Below are 21037 nucleotides of genomic sequence, written 5' to 3' on the forward strand. Positions count from 1 at the left end.
TTGTGTACACGTCTACCTTGAATTTTTTGCATTTTAAGGAGGCAGCAGAAATCCATGTCTGTAATGTGTCAGCCAAATTGACCAAGTTGGGATTTTCCCTGGATTCAGATACTGAGCTCCTGGTGATGTCCATGGGGATGTTTTGGGTTACTGGTTCTTACAAAGTATATTTTGTGTGTCATAAAAATGAAAAACTAAATGCTTGATCTGGTTGGGCAGTCAGCCTCCATGTTTTGTCAAGGCATACCAAAGTTTTTCTTGGGTGTTGCTAGGTAAAACTTACTCTCCCCATCACTAATAGGCCTCCAAAGAAGGCCAGCCCCAGCCTACACACCACTTTTACCCTTAATTAGGAAAAAAGTTGTCCTCTTAACAGGATGGAATTTGACCCAGTGTGTTGTGCTGTGACCTGGTTGGTTGATGCTGATATTTGTAAAGCTCTCTTAAGGTGCTAAAATCACCAAGTTTTTTACCCATCCTACTTTTAGTAGAAGGCTGTTCCAGAATCTCACTGCTCTGCTAGTTATAAATCTTCTAAGGTCCAATCTAAATTTATTCATGGGAAGTAGTATGCGCTTTTATTCTTGTGCCAACATTGTCCTTTCATTTAGCTAATGCTTTTTCTCTCTCTTGTGTTTTCCCTTGTGGTGTATTCATAGGCAACAATCCTATATCCCCTCACTCTTTGTTTTGCTAGGCTAAATAAATCACTGAGAACAACTGATTTTCACAATCTCTTTAGCCAATTCCTTTAATCACCTTACAGTTATAGTACTCATCTTCTATATGCACAGTATCTCATGTGGCAACCTATTAAATGCTTTACTAAAGATAATTTCCTCTGTCTAGAAAATCAGTAGTAGTAGGAGGCATCTGTCTGTCTTGCAAGGCAACAGATAGTAGGATTGCTCCGAGAGAGACCTCAGCTCATGGAACCATCTACGAGTGTGGCTGTAGAGCCCAATTCTGGAGCAACAGTCTCTTCCATTCTTATCACATCTGAAGTTCATATCAAACCATTCTGAATGTGGTGAGGGGTCTTTCATGAAGTTTTTCTTCCCTCCGCAAGTTGGGCTCTTCTTTCTTCCAAAGCCTTTGTTCTATGCTTATTAGACTATTTTCAAATACTTTTATCCTCAACAATCTTCTTCCAAGAAATAAGGATGCCCATGTGACCTTGTTCCTGTAGAGAGTTTGCCATAAGACAGCTCCTTAGGTACATGCCCATCAGCAATTCCCCACACATGACCAAGCCGTTGGAGCTGACTCTGGCTAAGAAGAGAAGGGATGCCCAGAATGTTGACACATTCTAAGATCTCAATGTGGGCAGCTTTGCTTTATCAAGAAATTCCTAAGTTGCATTAATAGCATGTGTAGAGCCACCCTGTATGAAGTTCATTTTGTCCTTCACAATGCTTGCAACCTCTTACTTGTTAGAATCTTCTACAAATTTAATGTGCACGCTTCATTCCACCAGCCAAGTGATAAATGAATGTATTAAGTAGTACCAGACCTTCATAGGAAGTCCCTGGAATGCGGTGCAGGAAGGTGAGGCAATTTTCTTGAGTAGAGTATCTTATCAAAAAAAGCTATTAGGTTGGTCTGGCATGATCTACCTTTGGTAAGCCTATACAACATTTTATCCCTTTTTACATTTACCTCCATGCCTCTTTAATTACTTTTCCTTCAAAATGTGTTCTGAAGCATTGCATGCTAATGAGGTGAGACCATAGTTACATGGATCACATTTTTTCTTCTCTTTATTACTGGATCATGATCCGTTTTTCACTTTTATGGCACCACCTTGGATTTTGATAGGTTTACTTAAAAAAACCCAAATACAACTTGCTATTGAACGTAATGGGCCTGTTCTTTCAAAATTTTGGTATGGTGAATGGCTCCTTGATTTATTATTATGTAATTATATTTACTGTAGTAGTACTGAAAGGCTTTAGTCAGTGCTGTTTATTTTAATAGGTACAGTGGAAGCAAGTAATAATAAATACCTAGGTCTTCTAAATCACTACAGCAGTAGGTCTAATTTTTTTATCACATTAACTTGCATTTATTATATGTTTTTAATTGTTATTGGGTTGGTCTGGCACGATCTACCTTTAGTAAGCCCATACAGCATTTTGTCCCTTTTTAGATTCACCTCAATGACAGTTTAATTACTTTTCCTTCAAAACTTATTCTGAAGCATTGCATGCTATTGAGGTGAGACTATATCAGGTTCCTAAATGTTGGTATTCCTAAATGTTGATAAAGAGTATTTTTGTAGAACTAATTAAAAATAATGATATATTACATTTTGATCAGAATAACACAAGATACAATCAGGAGACAGTAATAGCAGCACTGACCTTTTAATCTTCAACATAGATACATTGCAAGAAAATAAACACAAAATTAAAAGGAGAGAGAGGGGGAAACCTCTTTAAAGTAGATAGACATGAATTTAATTCTTTCTTCACTTACGTAACCTGAAAAGTCACAGATACTTGTAGTATAGATGATCTCTGTGAAATGTGTAACATTATAAATATTTAATAGGTGGGATTTGTAGAATGAAAGCCAACCCTATGGATTAATGAAATGAAAGTCAACCTTATGTATTCTAAATTCAACCTAATGCATTTAGACTTGAAAATGATATGTAGTAACAGTAATATATCCATATAACATATTTTAACATTTGTCCATGTTCACTCTCAACATTTATGACCCTCACGTTTCAGAATTCCAGTGCAAAATGCTGAGAAATTTGAAAACGATTATTTGGCATTAAACATCTCAGCTGAAATTTGTCTTGCAGATCAGAGAGAGTGACTCTGCCAACCATCTACAGATTTGTGCATTTGAAGGCCAGACAGAATTGTTAGACTGTCTAGTTTGCATGAGACTGAGCCCAATAACTTATCAGTGACTAAAACGTATTTCCAAGAGAAGCATCCAGACTAAGTCCATTGCTGTTGTCTGGGAAACAATTATGCATGCAAATTAGCCTATACTCATGAGAAATCAGTCGGATAACTTATGAATGAAGTTACTTATGTGTGCCAATGTCTGCAGGTATAATTATGTATATTGATTGCTAAGCTAAAATATAGTTCTGTACTTTGGCTTGTGATATTACTCTTTAATTTATTGTGTAGTTTTGTTGATCTGATACATTTGAGAAACAACATTTTCTGGGAACTTCTGATTTCTCTCATGTAAATTAAACAAACATTCTATTAAATCCTCTGTACATAATTGTAAGTGGTTTCAGTACTTAATTATACCTTCCAGTGACTGATTTATAATGCTAAACTCTGGGGCTGTAAAATCTTCAAAACTAAACCAACAGACTCTTCAATAGTCATAACTGATTGTGGCATTTTCCTCAGTCAGCAAGGCAATGAACACTTATGATGTACCTCCGTTTTCAGTCCTGCAAAAGAGATCTGCATAAGCATTGGGATCCACCCAAATAGGTCTCTTATCTTTGAAGAACCATGGCCTTAGATTTATTACACAACTCTTCTTCTGTCTTTCTTCAACAGCATCCTCCCAAAAGCAGCCTCCCTTCCTTTTAACCTCACTACCTTCCACGGTAGTCCAGTATGTCACGTGCATCTACACGTGCAACCTTTTGGGAGCAAATCTGCTCCCAGTGGGAGCAGCCTAGTGCAGGGCTGCTTCTGCCCTGCTCTTCCCCCTCCAGGTAAAGCTAGGCTGGGGGCTGGCAGGGAACATGGGGGACTGTCCTGATATACATAGAGCCAGGAGAGGTCTGCTGGCTGCAACAGCAGTTGTCTCCTGGCCCCATGCACTTCAGAGGGGTCCTGTTGTCCATGGGGCCAGGAAACATCTGCCACTGCAGCTGGCAGAGCTCTCCTGGCCCCGTGCACATTGGAACACACAACTGCCAGTGAACCCCATGCCCTGCAGGGTTCCCTGCTTCCCCAGGAGGGGGCTCACATGGAGCTCTCCCACTTGTGGGGCAGCTGCCAGTGAGCCTCCTGCTGGGCAGCGTTTCCCCAGCCAGCCCTGTGCTGGCTAGGGACCAGCCTGGAAATAGGCTTGCCAGCAGCTGTTCCACAAGTGGGACAGCTGCCAGCAAGCCCTTGGCTGAGTGGGAAAGCAGACAGGGCCCCAACCCTGGCACTGCATGGCTCCCAGCTCCTCTGGGGAGCCAGGAGCCATGCATCCCGAGGATGGCAAGGGTCATAGAGTCACCCCATGACAGCACTGATTGGTTTTCAGTTCCTGGGATTAGCTATGAGATGAACAGCGCCAAGACTGGAGACAGAGAAGTTCCTTGTCCCCTGTGGCCCCCTGCTGGTGTGGCTGACCAGGACCAAATTTACAGGTACTAGCTAACTGCGGAGTATACTAATTGACTGCGTAGTAAATGCCACACGTGTAGATGATGTCACTTTACTGCACAATAGATTAGTATACTGTACAGGAAAGTGTCTCATATACAACCATATTGGAGAAATTATCTGAAATAAATCACATGTAATTCAACAAGAACAAGTGCGAGGTTTACACTTACGGAGGAATAATCAGCTGCACAAGTTCATATTGGGTAACAACTGACTAGGCAGCAGTTCTTTGAGGAAGGGCCTACATGTTACAGTAGATCACGACTGAACAGGAGACAATGACTTTATACTATTTCAGAAATCCTACTGGTATATATACAGAAATCTTGTATTCAAGACACATGAAATTCTTCCACTCTAGTCAGCACTGCTAAGGGGTCATTTAGAGTACGTTTTTCAACTCACAGCACCTCATTCCAAGAAAGATATGGACATGTTGGAAATATTCCAGTGAAGAGCAATAGGCAGAGGTCTAGAAAACATGACCTATGAGAAATTTTTGAAATAATTAGATTGGTTTAATTTAGAGAAGTGAAGAATGAAAGGAGACATGACAGTAGTCTTCAAATAAGCAAAAGGGCACTGCAAGGAGAAGCAGCAAAGTTAAGACTATTTTTGTCCACGGTAGATACAAGAAGGGGCCTAAAGTATAACAAGAGATTTAGGTTAGAAGTTTCTAAAATATTCAGTTCCTCCCTTCTAATTATAAGGATTATTAAGACTGGACCAAATTACCTAGGGAGATTGCAGAATCTGAATCACTGGCAATATTTAAGAGCAGGTTAGATAAATACCAGTTTAAGAACAGGAATTTTGTTGGAGGACATGATCTCTTAATAACCCTTCAATTGTAGTTGTCTGTATTTCTATGATAACCTGCTTGTAAAAGGCCAATATAGTCCATTTCAGTCTGAAAGTAAAACAAAAAATGGCTGAAATACACCCAGAAAGGTTTCTTTCACCCAGGTTTTGCAGATGTTGTAGTTTGGAGTGGTTCAGGAATTTAATGAGTTTCCTGGAACCAGATCCTAGTCTGTGGTAAGACTGCTTTGGCAATCTTCAAAGCTACCCTAATGCTAGTACTAATACCCTATTAGAGCTACTCTACCTGTGGCATTACATAGGATCATAGGAAAATATGCTTGGAAGGGCCTTCATGAGTTCATCTAGTCCAGCTCCTTCTTCAAAGCAGGATCATCCCTGACTAAATCATCCCAGCCAGGTATCTATACAATCTGTTCTTAAAAATTTCCATAGAGGGAGATTCCACAGCTTTTCTAGATAGACTAAGCTAATGCTTGATCAGCCTGCCCTATTCAGGAGTTCCTCCTAATCTCCACCCTAAATTTCCTCTGCTACAGTTTGAAGCCATTGCTCCTAGTCTTGCTTCTATAGGAACAGAGAAAAAGCTGTCTCCATCCTCTTTATAATCATCATTCAGGTATCTGAAGACTGTATTTTCTAAACCTATTTGCTTAGCTATAATACACTTCTAGCTTATTGGTCCTATTTATTAAATGGTGTGCTATTAATTTCTGACAAATGTACTTTTGTTCTGACTATTTCCCTCAAACTACACTTAGCTGTTAGAACAAAACACCTTTTCATATTAAAATTGGCAGAAACAGCTAATATTTCTTAATTGCTTTGCCAAATAGTTAGCCAGTGGGGCAAATTCACGTAATTCCAAAAATTATGTTTGGCTAACTTCAAATTACTTTGGCCCATCGCATCTTTGAAAACCAAAGGGAGTTTACAGCACTGAAAATACATGAGAGTCATGAAACCAGGGGGGAAAATGTTAATGATTAAACTGAAGAAAGGGTAATTAAAAAGGAGACATGAACTAATGGCAGACCACATTTAAATTCCCTCCAACTGTTCTGCTAGAAATACATATGAAAAGTCACATTAATTCCTATTCATATTAAAAATTCTTTAATAGACTTAAAGCTATTTTAGCTGTGCTTAATAATGAAATTCTTAAGCTGAAAGTGAACTTAATGCCTCTTTAAATAAATTACAGATTTACTGGCCTGCAGCAAAAGAAAAGGTGGAATTATGCAAATTAGCTGGGAAAGATCCCCACGTAAGTACAGTATTTTTTTTTCTATTTTATTGTAGCTAGTAACGATGTATGCATTAGTTTCTATGGGCACTATGTTGGATTATTAAACTGCACTCAAAAAGAGTTGGTAAGCACATACATTTAGTATTTTTTTTCTAATCAAGGCATAGAAGATAAAACTTGCATACTGTATGCTTTTTTTTTTCTTTGAACTTTGAATTAGTTGTATTGGCTTCCAGTATTTATTGAAACCATTAACTAGTTTCATCCCCTATATCAAATGTGAATGTTGCAAATAGAATACAGAGCAATGAGTAGAAGTTGTCTTTAGCTATTGTTATGCATAAGTATAACTAGACTTTGTTCTCAGGAGTGAATATATCCTGAATTTTACTCAGCCTGGAGCTGATCCAAAGCCCAGCAAAGTCAGTGAAAATCTTTGAATGATCCTCCTGCTTCACTGAAACTCACCAAAATCCTTCTCAAAGCTATGCCATTCCCACATAATTTGTCCTGGCCCACATCCTTCAACCATCATAATAGGCATGTAGATCATTCTCTGATGTATGGGGATTAGCCATTGCTCATGTTTTCCCAGTTCTTTTTAAAGTGGGACTAGCGTAGCTATTGCTTAGTAAAACGTAGACATGAGAGGCAAATGAAGTGATGAGATGTGAGTATGGCTGGGGGCATAGTTGTACAATCTTAACATTTCCCTCATGTTTTCCACAATAGACAGAATGCGCAAATTTTATCAGAGTTCTTCAGCCCTACAACCGGACCCATGTTTACGTCTGTGGAACAGGAGCCTTCCACCCTATCTGTGGATATATTGAACTTGGAACACACAAAGAGGTAATTTAATCCACCCGCCAGTGGCGCATGACAAGAAATGGCTCTAACCATACTTAGCATCCATCATTTATTTTAAAATACACTGTGCACGGTATAAAAAATGAACTGACAGCAGTTTATATAAATAGCAGGGTAATGGTGGGTTTTATAGGTCATATAAGAACTCAAGTTCTCACATTTGATGTGTCCATATTATACTTGGACAAAGTTCTTTGCCCAATCAGAATTAATATACAAAGTTCTTTAGAATGACACATTCCAGTGATTAATTATGTGAAGAGTTCATTTAACCCAGATGTCTTTCTTCCTAACAAGTCGTTTCCCTATAGTTTTTCTACTCTGTTGCTTTCTGGCCACCACTGTAAGAAATCGCTTCTACAAAGGAAAATCATAACTTCTAAAACAGCTTCCCTTACCACTCGATGGGCAACCTACCCATGGGGATGGAAGTGCCCCCCTGTTGTGGGACTGTTGAAACTGCTTTGCTTTGGTTAGTCTCTGTATTACTTAAAGTGAAATCTTACATTCTCCATGTCCTTAGAATCACTCATTCCCAATGAGAATAACAATTTTGCTACAGGAAGGACAAGTATTGTGAAATGGCAAGGCAGTAGGGAAAGACTATTCAGTGGTTTTCCCCTCTTGACAGCTTGAAGACTCTGGGGATGGGATTGTAGTTCTCCTCTGGGTTTACCACTTGTGTGGTCCCAGTGGTCAAAATAATTGTTAGAAGGAGAATCAAGCTGCAGCTAAACAACAGACACAACTCTGCCATGGCATTCTGCCCTAAAGATGCCCTTGAGGACAAACAATGGAGTCCTTCATCTGGTCGTTGCACCATGAACATGGTCCTACTTGAGACTTCTTCATCGTAATCCATGGTTCCTCAAAGCAAATATGACTTTATATCAGCTTGTCTCTATAAAGTATTATGTCAGCAGTTGTAACAAGGTGGAGGAATACATAACCCTATTACACTCCATTTTTTTCCTGCACCTCAGCTGAACTCTTCTGCCTGGGGCAGAATTCTTTCTTTTCAGGACTTTTCGGGGTGTATTATACAGAGTTAACCTCATGGCTGTTGTACATAAAATCTTCATTAGGAGATACTAATGATTCACAGGGAAAAAAAAGTATCATGCACTTTCTTAGCAAAGAATCAAGCATATAATTCCAAGGGAGAAAAAAACACGTTATAAATAGTATACAACCTTGTGAGTAGTATTTAGAATACTATAACTATAACTTCTAACTGCTCAGGAGCTTTATTTTAATCTATAGATATTCTTTATGTTGTTACCTATATTTAAAAATAATCTTCCAATATAATATTTACATTTATTGCCTTTAGTGTGCTATGTGTAAAAATATTCCCCTCTGATTTGCATTCAGAAGTGGTTTTCTTAGACATCACTGCATACCCATAACATTGAACTTGGGTCACTCAGACTATTGAAGCTCATGCAGATTAACATCAGAATAGTTCTTTCCAAACACTTCAGGATCCCATAACCAAGCCAAAAGTTTGGTGTCTCCATAGTTGTGCACATTCCAGTCCTCGGGTTAATAACTGACTAGTCCTCAGTGACTGGTGAAACCAAAAACTATGGTGCACTGAACTGGTACAGATTTTGTACAGTCATCCCAACAGATTTTGGGATTTTGGTACAGATTTTGTACAGTCATCCCAACAGATACATTTTGGTCTTGCATCGCTCAGCTTCTGAGTTCACAGGACCATGTTTAACAGCTATAAATGTGTATCTCTCATTTGTGTGCTCCAGTTGGTTCCATTCTCAGTAACTGGATACCTTCTGCCAGGCAGCTTGTCCGCAGTGAAAACTTCCTGTCCAGTTACAGAAACTAGTTCTCAACACATCCAGTAACTGTCACATTCTATTTCTGAATGTTTCTGGTTCCTTTCCAGCTGAGCTGTCCAGAAATGAGCTCTGCACCTGTCCAGAGACAGAGTATTCCAGCTAAAATTAATGTCTCCTGCCCATTGCTTCTTTCCTTTTCCTTGGGCACAAGTCAATTTTTGGAATAAAGCATCAGAGTTACCTGGTAGCATGCCAAAGTGTGCAGGAGGAAGACACCAGCATGCCATGGAATTATTTGGAGACACTTGCCTGAGGATGAATATTTCCATCTGAATAGAATGACAGAATTTCTTTAAAGCCTTTTTTGCTGCCAAGGTAGCTTGGGGGGGTGCTGCACAGGCCAAAGTGAGGGACGTTATGGGTGCTCTGTTTTCGGTCACAGTTGTACCTGTTTTCTCACTTTCTATGGACTAAAAGGACCTGGAAACCTGTGTAAGTTATGTCAGTTGCTTTAAGACACCATGGTATTGCAGCCCCCTCCAACCTCACCCACCCCAGCATGTATACAAATCCAGGTCCTCAGAAGGGTTCTAAAATAAAATTTTAAAAATGACTGTAAAGCTCTGTAATAAACCCCACATATTTTGTCACACAAATAGACTTTGCATCATTGGAGTTGCCCAATAAAATGGCTCTCCAAACATATACAAAGATTGGATATGTCCTATTGGGTCAGGCTAGCATTCAATACAGTCAAGTATTCCATCTCCAGTGTTGACCAGAACCAGTTACTTTAAAGAAAAATAAAGATTTCTATAATGTACCATTATGAAATAATCTGACCATAGGTAAAATTTCATCTTAACCCTTCAATTTAGAGAAAATATGGCTAGGGACAGACATTACATATAAACTGGTTTAAGTGATCAGAAACTGGTTTAAACCTGTAACAGACCACATGCTGACTAAGGTCCGTGCTGTAGGAGACCAGACAAAGGGAGTGAGGACAAGCTTAAGGCTCTTTGGAGCTAATCAACAGGTATTTGGTAATGCCCCTCCTTCCTTAGAACAAGTTATTTAAGAAGAGCTTGAACTTCTGTTTTGGTGGTGGGGTGATAAATGCTGTGTTTAAACTCCTGCTGGTTTACTCTCTAATCAGAGCCTCCTGCTGGGGCCTGGCCATGCCTCCTCCTCAGCTCAGCACTGTGCAAGGGCAGGGAGGGCTGCTCTAGAGCTCCCCCCCTCCCCCTGCCCCAGCTTCTAGTCTGAGCCACTGCAGGCATGTGCCTTCATTTTCTGAGTCCAGAGGGGATGTCTATGGGGTTACAAACTGATTCAGCCTAGGCAGATTAGACTAACCTGCAAAGATTGAATGAATTCTGGCTCAGGATTTTTTAATGTCTGCTCCTAGCCTATAGCACTGAGTTTCACAATCGTCCATGTCCCTGCCCATCACCTCACCTGATAGTATCTCTCACCTACAGTTGAATATTGTGTTAAATGACAAGAGACACTCATGTCTTTTTGCCCTTCAGATCTTATCTTACTGTCTGCATTCACTAGAAGTGACCCATCAGGGCCAGGTTCCACTTGCCTTTTTCTAAAAGTTATTGTCTGAAACATTCATTGGAGGCTGATTCTGTCCTCTGACACAAGGATGCAAATTCCATTTTCTTGCATGGTAACTCGATCACTGTTTTTGACCCTTTTAGATTTTTATTTTTTTTAAATCTTCATTATACTGATATGTTTTTAGATTAACAAACTCAGTAGGACCCATTTGGATTCTAGGGCCTAATCTGATGTTTAGAAAGCCAAGGCTCAGTATATTCTTGCTTTTTCTTATAAGCCTTTGAAACCTGCCAGTATGTCTGCCAACTGTCTGATGCCAGTGCTATGAAAACAGATGAGTCAGTGTAGGTCAGGTGATTTAAAACCATAGCACATGCTGTTTTTGAAAACAGTTTAAATCTTTGTGGGGTCACACAGTTTAATTTAAGGGGATTAAAATAATTACAGTCAATACCAAAACTTCTTGACTACTAGGGAACAGGATTAGGCCAAACACATGCTTTTTCTCAAAATGGGTTTACCTGCTTTGAAAACTTTTTCCTAGGATAAGGTGTTCATTTTCCCCAGAATACTTTGGTATTCTTGTGAGAATGTTACAAAACCAGTGCCTTTTTTTAAATATTAGTAGTGATAGTATTAGCCTAGTGGTTTCCAACCTTTTTACAAGGGGCATCCCTCTCCAAAATGTTTGAATTGGCAGGACCCTGAGTTGAGAACCACTGTTTGTGCTGCTTCAACTACCCACAGTGGTTCTCAATTGGGTGATCATCACTGCCAGGTAAAACTTCCCCATACAACTCCACACAGCTCGACCTAGAAGGGCCATGGCATGTATACACTCTCCTGCTTCATTAGGGTTCTCTGATAAGCCTGAAGGAAGCAGGTGAGACTATTCATGGCACCTCTGTTTCTATGAGATGATGTGCAGGGTCAAACTGGGAAAGGCTGCAGCACAAGTTGGCTTTCCAGTCTGCTTATCGGTCAACCTTAATGAGGCAGAGGGGTGTGTGTGTGTGTGTGTGTTGCAGCTCTTCCTGGCCTGGCTATGTACCAGGCAAGTGGGGCACTTTTACCTGGCCACTGAGGCAGCATCCATACTGTGGCACCCATAAGGGGGTCTTGCAGCACCCCAGGGTACCATGGAGAGCACATAAAGAAACAACAAACTCTCCCTGTGCCTGAAGAAGGGTATTTGTACCCAAAAGCTTGCAAAGAACAATTTTTCCAACTATTTAGTTGGTCTTATAAAAGACCATCTACCCAAAGAGCCTTGTCTATGTCTTTAGACCAACATGATTACAATTAACAACCCTAACCAAGGTACCACAGCATTTTTTATGGAGGACCATTGGAATGGGTCTACCATTTGAAAGAATAAGGTGGATGAAGGAGTGGAGGTGAAAAAAAAGTGTTCCTGGATTGGAAAGGGCCTTTTTAGGGAACTTTTTTATTAGTTATCCTATAGACATTGTTTTCTTTCCAATGTTTTCATGTTTTGTGTTGAACCTAGAGAATGTATATATAGACATCTGAGGAAAATTCTAAAAAAGAAAATAAAAATGAAAGCCCATCAATCTAACTCATTATGAAGTCTGGTGATGAATGGGCCTCTGTGGGTAGACAAGTAACTGTACTTCATACTTTCATACAGGGTGGAGTAATTTTAAGTCAAGGCAATTTTAAATAATTCATTTAAATTGACTTTTAAACTATTAATTTCAATGAGGCTTCATAATACTTACCTGAAAAAATACCTGAAAAAAACTTATATGGCATCATAACTTTGGGTACATACAGGCATTTGGGGAGGTTATGGGGTGGCAGGGGTTAAATTGAGTTAAAATGGTCACCTGATCTAAGGTAAATAAGGATGTGGGGGTTAGGAGCTTGGGGACCCTGCAAGTGCAAGCTAGGTCTGTGGGGGGTTGGAGGATTTTGAGTGTTAGTGGGGTCTGTGGGGAGGTTGGCTCTGCAGTGGGGAGGTGGTGTGGTCTGGGAGAGTTTGGTGGAAGTGGGGGGGGCTAGCAGGGTCCATGATGTGGGTTTGGTGGAGTGGAGGGTTTCTCTCTCCCACACTTCCCCTTCCTTCCACCCCCAGCCAAGCAATCTCCCCCGAGTGAACCAACCCCAATCTTGCCCACCCTTGCCCCCACCCTAACTTACTTCCTAAGACTGACACTGGGAGTGGCCTTTAGGATACTGAGTTTGGCAGGCTCAGGGCAGGAGAGATGGCTGGTCCACAGTGAGAGGTTGTCCATCTGTGGGGGAGGGGCTAAAATAGCCCAGTGCTGGGGGTGGGGGTTAGAAAAAGCACTGTCCTGGGTCTGGAGCCACTGGTGGATCTTTCCCAGCCCCAGGGCTGTGCCAGGAACTGTACAGACATTCAGATGTTCAGTTAGATCAGTCTCACCAGACCCAATCTGAGCTAGACTACCTCGAGGTACAATTAACTTAGATTGGTTTGGCCATTTTTAGATCAGTCTAACTGTCCTGAGCTTCAGTACAGTTCACACTTAGTTTGACCTAACTAGGGATCTGGGTGAACTAAATTATATTGGTTGGCCATTTTTAACATGAACTAATCTCCCCCTAATCTCCTCAGAAGTTTGTATGTACCTTTTAGGTTAAACTGGCTGATGAACTGAATTATAAATACTAGAAGAATTTTGAAATAGACTATTGGTAATCCATCCTATCCGAATTTTATGAAACAACTCAAGCCTGAGTATATGTAAAAGTATCTGAAAATAAAGAGCCTTGATCTCACAAAGAAGTAAGGCCTTGGTCTCACAAAGAGATCTTCTTACCCTCACAAATGGTTAAACTGCCTTCAACAAGGTCACTCATGCTTAAAGTTAAGCATGCATGTAAGTATTAGCTGCAACAGTAGATGCAGTTGTATTTGTTTGAACCTTTGAGTTATTTGAGGTGATTCTGATCTCACAAGAATATTAGTACTTGTGTAAATGGAAGGTGTGGGGTGGGGGGGAATTATACCAGAATAAATTAAGCAGTGAATTTAAATAATTGAAATTATAACATAGAAATTCTCTGTGTGGATAGTCTTACCCTGCTCTCCACCTCCCACCCCCAACCCCTCCCATGTTTCTTTCAGTTCAGCTTTTGTCACTTTGGTTAATAGGTAAACTAAATAAAAACACTATATGGGGTGTTGTATTGGCTTGACCACAGTAAAACATCCCTGTATAGTCAAATCCTCAGTCAGGTCTTGGACTTCTCTTTTTCAGCCCAGGTGAGTCTTTAAGTGTTAAACATGTTAGTACAAGCCCTCTAAATATTAGGAAACCATTGAAGGAAACAAGTGTGAAGCATGCGCTTTGGCAGTTAAAGGTTGTATCTAGAACTAGCAACTTGTAAATTGTTTTACTTTATTAATTACTTCTAATTACCATCCTTCTCTGCTTTAGCCTATGTCACATATTTTTGCCCAGGAGCTAACAGCCATGTTAACAGATACTAGAGCCACTGCTCCATAATGACACCCCCTGTACCATTAGCCTTCTTAATGAGAGCAAGAAGACACATATGATGCACACATTTAAAGTGAGGCTGAGCTGAGCTTGTAGTGAGTATTATTACCCCACACATTGAAATTCAGGTGGAGTTAGCTTGAATCGCTTCAGGGCCTCCCATTAGTCTCTGTGTACTCCCTCCTCACCGGAAATGCTTTTTATGGCACAATCTAGCCCTTGTTCAGCCAGAATTGAATACTGTATCTCTTTCCCAAACAATTTATTTTTATTTCATTTAGTTGTGTTAAATGATCCTGCTTCATTAAAATACCGAATGTAAAAAAACCCACAAATCTAGATATGGAACAGATATCATAAAACTAGAAATATAAATGCTAGATACAAAACAGACACTTGTTCTAATACACCTCCACTTTATTTATTAGCAGAACAGTAAGTATGAGACTGAGACACTCTCTGCAGCAACACATCCATAATGAATATGTATTTATTTTCAGGAAACAGTATTCAGACTGGACACACAGACCTTGGAGTCAGGCAGATTGAAATGTCCTTTCGATCCTCAGCAGCCTTTTGCTTCCATAATGACAGGTAAGACGTTAAAGCATGGATGCTTTTCCCTCACATGTTCACTAATGTATTCTGAAATACTGAAAATAGCGGAGATGCTCAGCAAGTGTAAATCAGCCTGGATTTCAGTGATGCAATGATGACCTACCTGGCTCAACAGCATCCTGAAATCTGCATATGCTACGAAGGGAACTAGGAGAGAGCCAGTAAATGGAAGCAATGCTTATTTAAAACCAAAATGGTATCATATTCATTGGTCAGTTCTGTTACATAAGACATACATCTCCAGTGTTTCAAATAATTTTGGGCTTCTGTCTACAGCTACCAATGTGTTCTGCCCTTAGAAGTCCACTGACATGAACCATTTCCATAAATACATCTTTGATGCTTCCAGTTACGTGAATGGCCACTTCTGAAGCATTCAATCTAAGAACAAGATAGCACAATCTGCCTCCTGCATAGGTTCTGGTGCTGCGTGGCCTGACATTTGGTGCCGTGAAAGGTCATCTTGACCTCCGCATTTCAAACCACCAGAAGAGTTACTTTAGTCATGGCTTGGTTCGTAGCTTTGGACAATTTTAATTTAACTTATCCATCAAGTGTACGAATGGAAGATAAGAGTAAAGTACCGTGACATTTTCATTTGAGGCAGAAGAGGAGTGGTGACAGTGCTTTGAAGTATTGGTCACTGTGTGTTATAAAAAGAATATGACTAATGCTCAGTCTTTATTCCCAGATAATAAGATAGATGATTTGTGATCCTGACCCAACAGATGGGCCAGCACTTCCTTTATTAAAAACAATAGATTAAAGCCAGTGGTTATCCTTCTCAGGAACCCCTAGTATTTTTAATGGCCATGAAGTCTATTTTTAAACAAGTATTCCAAAAACTTCTACTATTCTCTTTACCCTAATGTGACCAAACACTATGATTTATTATAGTCTTGTTTGCCTATTTCAGTAGCACTAAAACACTTTGACTTTTCTCCTAAATCTTTTGAAATAGAGAAACTGCTATGTTGCAGTTTGTGAAGATAAAATTTTAAACATAACAAGACCCATGACAGACCAAATTAGTGATCTGTCTAATTCAGTATCCCTGTATGAATGTGAGTGGTTGCAAATGCTTCAGAGGAAGGTACAAGAAATAGCACGGTGAACAGTTATGAAATAACTTGCCACTCCTAACACATCAGCCGGAGATTATGCTAGGACCCTGAGGGAGCTGTATGACTTCTGGAAAAGGCATGGCACTGAGCTGCAGGAGATTTCAATTTCTGGTTCATATTTCTTTTTCCCTGTGCCTCACTTCTCCCATCTGCAGAATGGGAACAATGATATTGTTCTCCTTTGCGAAGAATTTTGAGAGCTCAAGATAAAAATATACATATGCACTAAATATTATCTGTTTCTCTTTAGTTGGTCCACTGCAGCCCAGATAGTTTTTATTCTGTTCCATTTATTAAAAAATCCTGATGGCTAGAATACATGGGAGCTTATTTTTGCCAGTTTAGAGTTTATTTAGTCCATATCCTTACAAAAAACCCCAAACCCAAACTGTAAATACTTGCTGTTATGAGTATTCACAGAGAAGTAACAGATATCATTAAAAGTTTTGAATACTCATTTACCTCATCTGGGTAGGAAAATGGCCTTTTAAGACCATTATTGTTACATATATGGCATTCTTATTTGTTGTTATTGTTTACATTAATGTTCAGGATCCCTCTAATTTAAAAATCTGTTCACCAATGCTTTTGTAGAAAATAAGTAGAACTTGGAATGCAGGATGCCAAATAAAACCCCCAAAAACCCCAACAAAAAACTAAAGTGCTGAAAAGTTCTTGTCAACAGGAGTTAAGTGAGGATCAGCATTTTTTTCTTTTAGCCCTTCAGATTTATCAATCATTGAATGCCTGTCAGTTAGCAAACACCAATTATACTGTCCATTCCTCATTATGACATTTACCTTTCAGAATATGCTATTGTTCTTGCACAGTGGAGACGCAATGTCTGAAAGATGTACTTCTAAATGTTGCCCTGGAAAGACCACTTTGATGATACCAATCCAAGTTAATAAAAGAGGGAGAGATTTATTTGGTTGGATATATTGTGTGTAGATTTTTGGGTCTTAATTGTTAAAGTACATTTATCTCTTTAAAAAAGAAAACACACAGCACTGTACTAATATTGGATATGCTTTCAGTATACGACTTTTTCCTTAAAGGGACCCTGAAAAATGTTTCCACCAAGGTCATCAAAGTTGAAGTAGTGGGTTTTGACACATGCAATGTGATTGTTGTGAAGTGTAAGTTTCTTTCAGTAAATTACAGATAACATGCATGATAGTTCAGTTGTTTCTCATTACAGACAACAACAACAAAAATCACCATTATATTTAATTCTGTTATATAAAAAATCCATTACGGTAAATGATCTCTTTGGTTTACAAGGAAGACAAACATGATAGAATGCACGATGCTATGAAAAACATTTACAGCAAGATCATTTTTTAAATGTTTCTTTTCAAAGAACAAAAAAGGAAATATTGGTCTGGTCTTGTGTGCTCTTTGGTTTTATACAGTGCTCAGATATCAGGAAAGTATGTATTGTATGCATGGCAGAATAAACCGTAGCTGTATTTACAGCTGGCACAACTCAAATGCATCATAGATGAAATTTCACTCTGTGTGAAATCCTGACCACCTTATCCAGGTAAGGCTCATTTACATAGGTAAGTACATCAAGGTAGAATGAGCAGGATTTGATCCTGTATTCAAACTCAAGATTAGTAGTATGAGCTGTACGCAATATTAATTTGTGTAAACCTGATCTCATTTTCATAAATGACACACTGGGGCACTTAGAAGCATAAGTCTCACTCAGTAGCCAATGGGATTTAGGCTCATTGCTACCCAAGTCATTTTTGAAAATGGAATTTGAACTCCTAAGCCACTTAGAAAAACCCAAAACATTCTCCTTTAAGGAACTTGATCAAATCACAGGTCAGAATTAAAATTTAAAAAACCCAGTGGTTTAAAATTAGAATTGTAAATATATATATAGCTGTGTTTATTCCCTCAGTAAAAATGGGAATGATTTAAACCATATATACAGTGCTCTTGAAATGCCCACACTATTTTTCATTCACAGATGAGTACCTCTATGCTGGAACAGCTTCTGATTTCCTTGGCAAAGATACTGCTTTAACACGTTCTCTGGGCCTGTCTCAGGACCACCATTACATTAGAACTGACATTTCTGAACATTACTGGCTTACTGGTAAGATATTAAACATATGCTGGTACTAGTAACATCGTCTCTGTTCTTTTTCAAACACCTGTATAACTAACATAGATGCGATCACTTAAGGGTATTTGTTGGGGATGTATAACTAGAGGATTAAGAAGGAGAATTGATAAAGTATAGAAAATATGTACCAGAAAAGAAAACACTGCAGTTTCAAGGGAATTAGAGTATCAGACCTCTGATCCATATGTCTGTATAATGTACAGCCTTTGGAAATAATTTTGTGACATAAATGTTTCTATTTTCAGCATTGTCAGGATTTTTTTCAACTAATTTTCCAGTTACTTTTTCACAGCTCTTTCCGACAGTGTGTTAAACTGACAGGCTAGAAAATCCATTCTGTTGGGTAGGAGATCTTTTTTTGCAAGGAAAAAATACTTTCTGCTGCTGCAAACAGCAGTTTAGAACCACTAAGGGCACTTTAACCTAGCTTCCCAAGCAAAACACCACTTTCACTTGCTGATTAAAAACTATTCTAAGCTAGTAAAGCCTCTGAAAATGTCCGCACTCACACCGAGCCAGCCTCCCACCACACGCAGAGCAACACAGAGAACATCACCCACAGTCCTAAAACCATCCAGCGTTGAAGTGTCCATATTTAGTCACTTGTCTTTAAAAATGAGATAACACTGTCCCCTGATATTGGATGCCTATGTGCCTTTTCTGAGTGACTTGTGAAACCAGAGGCTGCTGACCACAAGTGTGAATTGACTTTCGAGCGGTTATCCTTTGAAAGGAATTATTCATCTATTAATTCTTGGAGTCTCCAACAAGAGTCTCTCACTCTCTCACCTCCTTCCCTTCCTCACCTATGTCCCTCAACATCCCCATCCCAGCATCTCTCTTGAGTCAAAAAAGGTAATAGTTTTATGAGTGAGCCCTTTCAAGATCAGTGGAGACCTTCCAAATGCTTTCTTCACCATCCTTGCAGTCCTTATGTGTTTGGTCCTATGTCTGTTGTGTCCCACCCATCCTGCTGATACCATCTGTCCCCTGCTGCTAAACAATATGGGGTAAGGCAGGGCAGGTTCAACATGTGATCCGGGCCTGGATGGCATTCCTAGAAAGTAGAACCAGTATAAGTTTCAAGGCTCTGTATGCAGCTAGTTCCCTAACAAACCATCCAATTTTATGGCTGTGGTTACTGACTAGTCCTTATAGCATAAAGATTTTAACCAGTTTTCTAAAAGGAAAATTACAGTCCTATAAAGCAGTGGTTCCCAGACTGAGCCACAGACCACACCTGGTCCACAATAACATGCCACCTCCACACTCCTCCTTTCCCCCTCCTGCCCCCTCCCCCCCCATTCAGCTAGAAGTATTACAAGTTTGATGATCATTGTGGGTACCAATCCATCCCTAGAAAATTTGGAAAGTTGACAGTATCCATTTTTCCAAATAGTTTGCAAATGGGTGGGCTAAAAGATCAGTAGTACAGTTTGGACCTAAGGAGCTTGTAGGCTATAGTGGTCAATACATTAGTATGTAAGACGACATAGTTCCCTGCCAAAAGAAACATGCTACTGAAGAGACCAGTATTACAGACGCTTATCTGCCCTGTCAGTATCTGTGCATGAGAAGTTTCCTTTACATTGCTACGTTACCTACATGTGCATTTGCAAGGAATCCTAGACAAACAAAGGAACAAGAAAGAGGTGCAGCATATAAAACAAAGAGATTGAACATAGTGTACGAGTCCAGAAGAGTGTGGCCGTGTGGATTGTGGCGCCACAAACACATCTGCAGCCCCACATACCGCACAGTCAGGTGTTCTCTGCAATGCAAGGGCACGCTGCCCATGTGCGCACTGCTCCTGGACTTTGGATATCCAGGGATCAAAAAAGCCTGCACAAAAAAGAACTAGAGCAACACACACATGAGCACTGTGTGCTGCTGAAAAGCGGAGGCGGGCTGCCCAGAGCCATGTTGCAGCTTTCAACCAGGATCGCCACTGCTGCAGCCCCAGGAGGACCCCAGGTAAAGGACCGTGCTGGCCCCAGCCTCCCCTACCACTTCCAGGGTAACATACTGCACACTAAACCGTGTGTGGTACTGGCATCCTCTGCTGAGAAGTAGCTGTGGTGCAAGGTGCACCGCTGCTGCTTGTCCCCGGGGAACCAAACATCCACACTTTTTTGGATGCAGCCAGTGTATATTTTACTCCTGAGCTATAGGGCTTTCTTCTCTTTCTTTTTTAAAAACTTTTTAGATACGTTCATTATTGATTCTTGTTTTCAGTTCAAGCCACTGTGTTTATGAGAGCTTTACAAGGACACTGTGCATTATATTCATGTTGCTGGGACTAAAAAAAAACAGCTTAGTATGAGAGATGGCAGTGTGAAAACTGTCTCATGCTATGAAAACAATGAAGCTCCAATTTAATATTCACATAGATTTTGCTCTGGTTTTAGCCATTTTAAAAGACTACAACTGCAGCACATCTGAAACTGAACCCAAATATTGATGAAGTGTTATACATTGAAATAAATATGAACTTGGGGTTTCTTAAGTGTGTTAAAAATGATTGTGTTAAGAAGAAATTCTGACTGCAGCTCTGATTTAAACATGTTGTGTGCTCAGTAACATAATACTCAGTTCGTTATTAGTTTTTATGTAACATTAATGGTCACCTACATTTTCTGCTTTCAGCAAATTTTGGTGTTAAAAAAACATTTACTTGATTTTAAGTTAAAAAAATAACCCAACCTTTCAAAACCTGAATATACCAGCCATTTACCAGGCATGTGTTAGACCTCCAGGAATGGTTGTACATAATTAAGTAATTGTACAATTAGTAATAAATTACTTGCAGGGAGTGAGTCATGTTTTACTTAGGATAAATGAAAAATGTGTGACTTGTTCCTTTTAAAGGGTAGAGAGTGCTGCACTAGAATACATTTTGGCATCTTTAAGTTCAGTTTTGATTTATTAAAATATGTTTGGAAGCAAGATTGTTTCGCCTATAGAAGGTTTAGC

The 21037-nt window shown here is 39.6% G+C and overlaps 1 protein-coding gene across 5 annotated transcripts in view; it reads left to right on the plus strand.

The window, feature by feature from the left end:
- SEMA3D (semaphorin 3D) overlaps nt 1–21037 on the plus strand; it is a 208760-nt gene that overhangs the window by 110280 nt on the left and 77443 nt on the right. For 4 of the 5 annotated variants that reach the window (XM_090041869.1, XM_090041868.1, XM_090041870.1 and 1 more), the window contains exons 4-7: nt 6400–6462; nt 7177–7296; nt 14680–14773; nt 17906–18034. In XM_090041869.1, the coding sequence (XP_089897995.1) occupies nt 6400–6462; nt 7177–7296; nt 14680–14773; nt 17906–18034 (406 nt within the window). The remainder of the gene's footprint in view (nt 1–6399; nt 6463–7176; nt 7297–14679; nt 14774–17905; nt 18035–21037) is intronic. The other variant, XM_090041872.1, reaches the window with a different exon arrangement.

The sequence above is a fragment of the Crocodylus siamensis genome, chromosome 4 (genome assembly GCF_052110815.1).
Source record: "Crocodylus siamensis isolate JL-2025a chromosome 4, ASM5211081v1, whole genome shotgun sequence".
In the NCBI taxonomy this organism is placed as follows: Eukaryota; Metazoa; Chordata; order Crocodylia; family Crocodylidae; genus Crocodylus; species Crocodylus siamensis.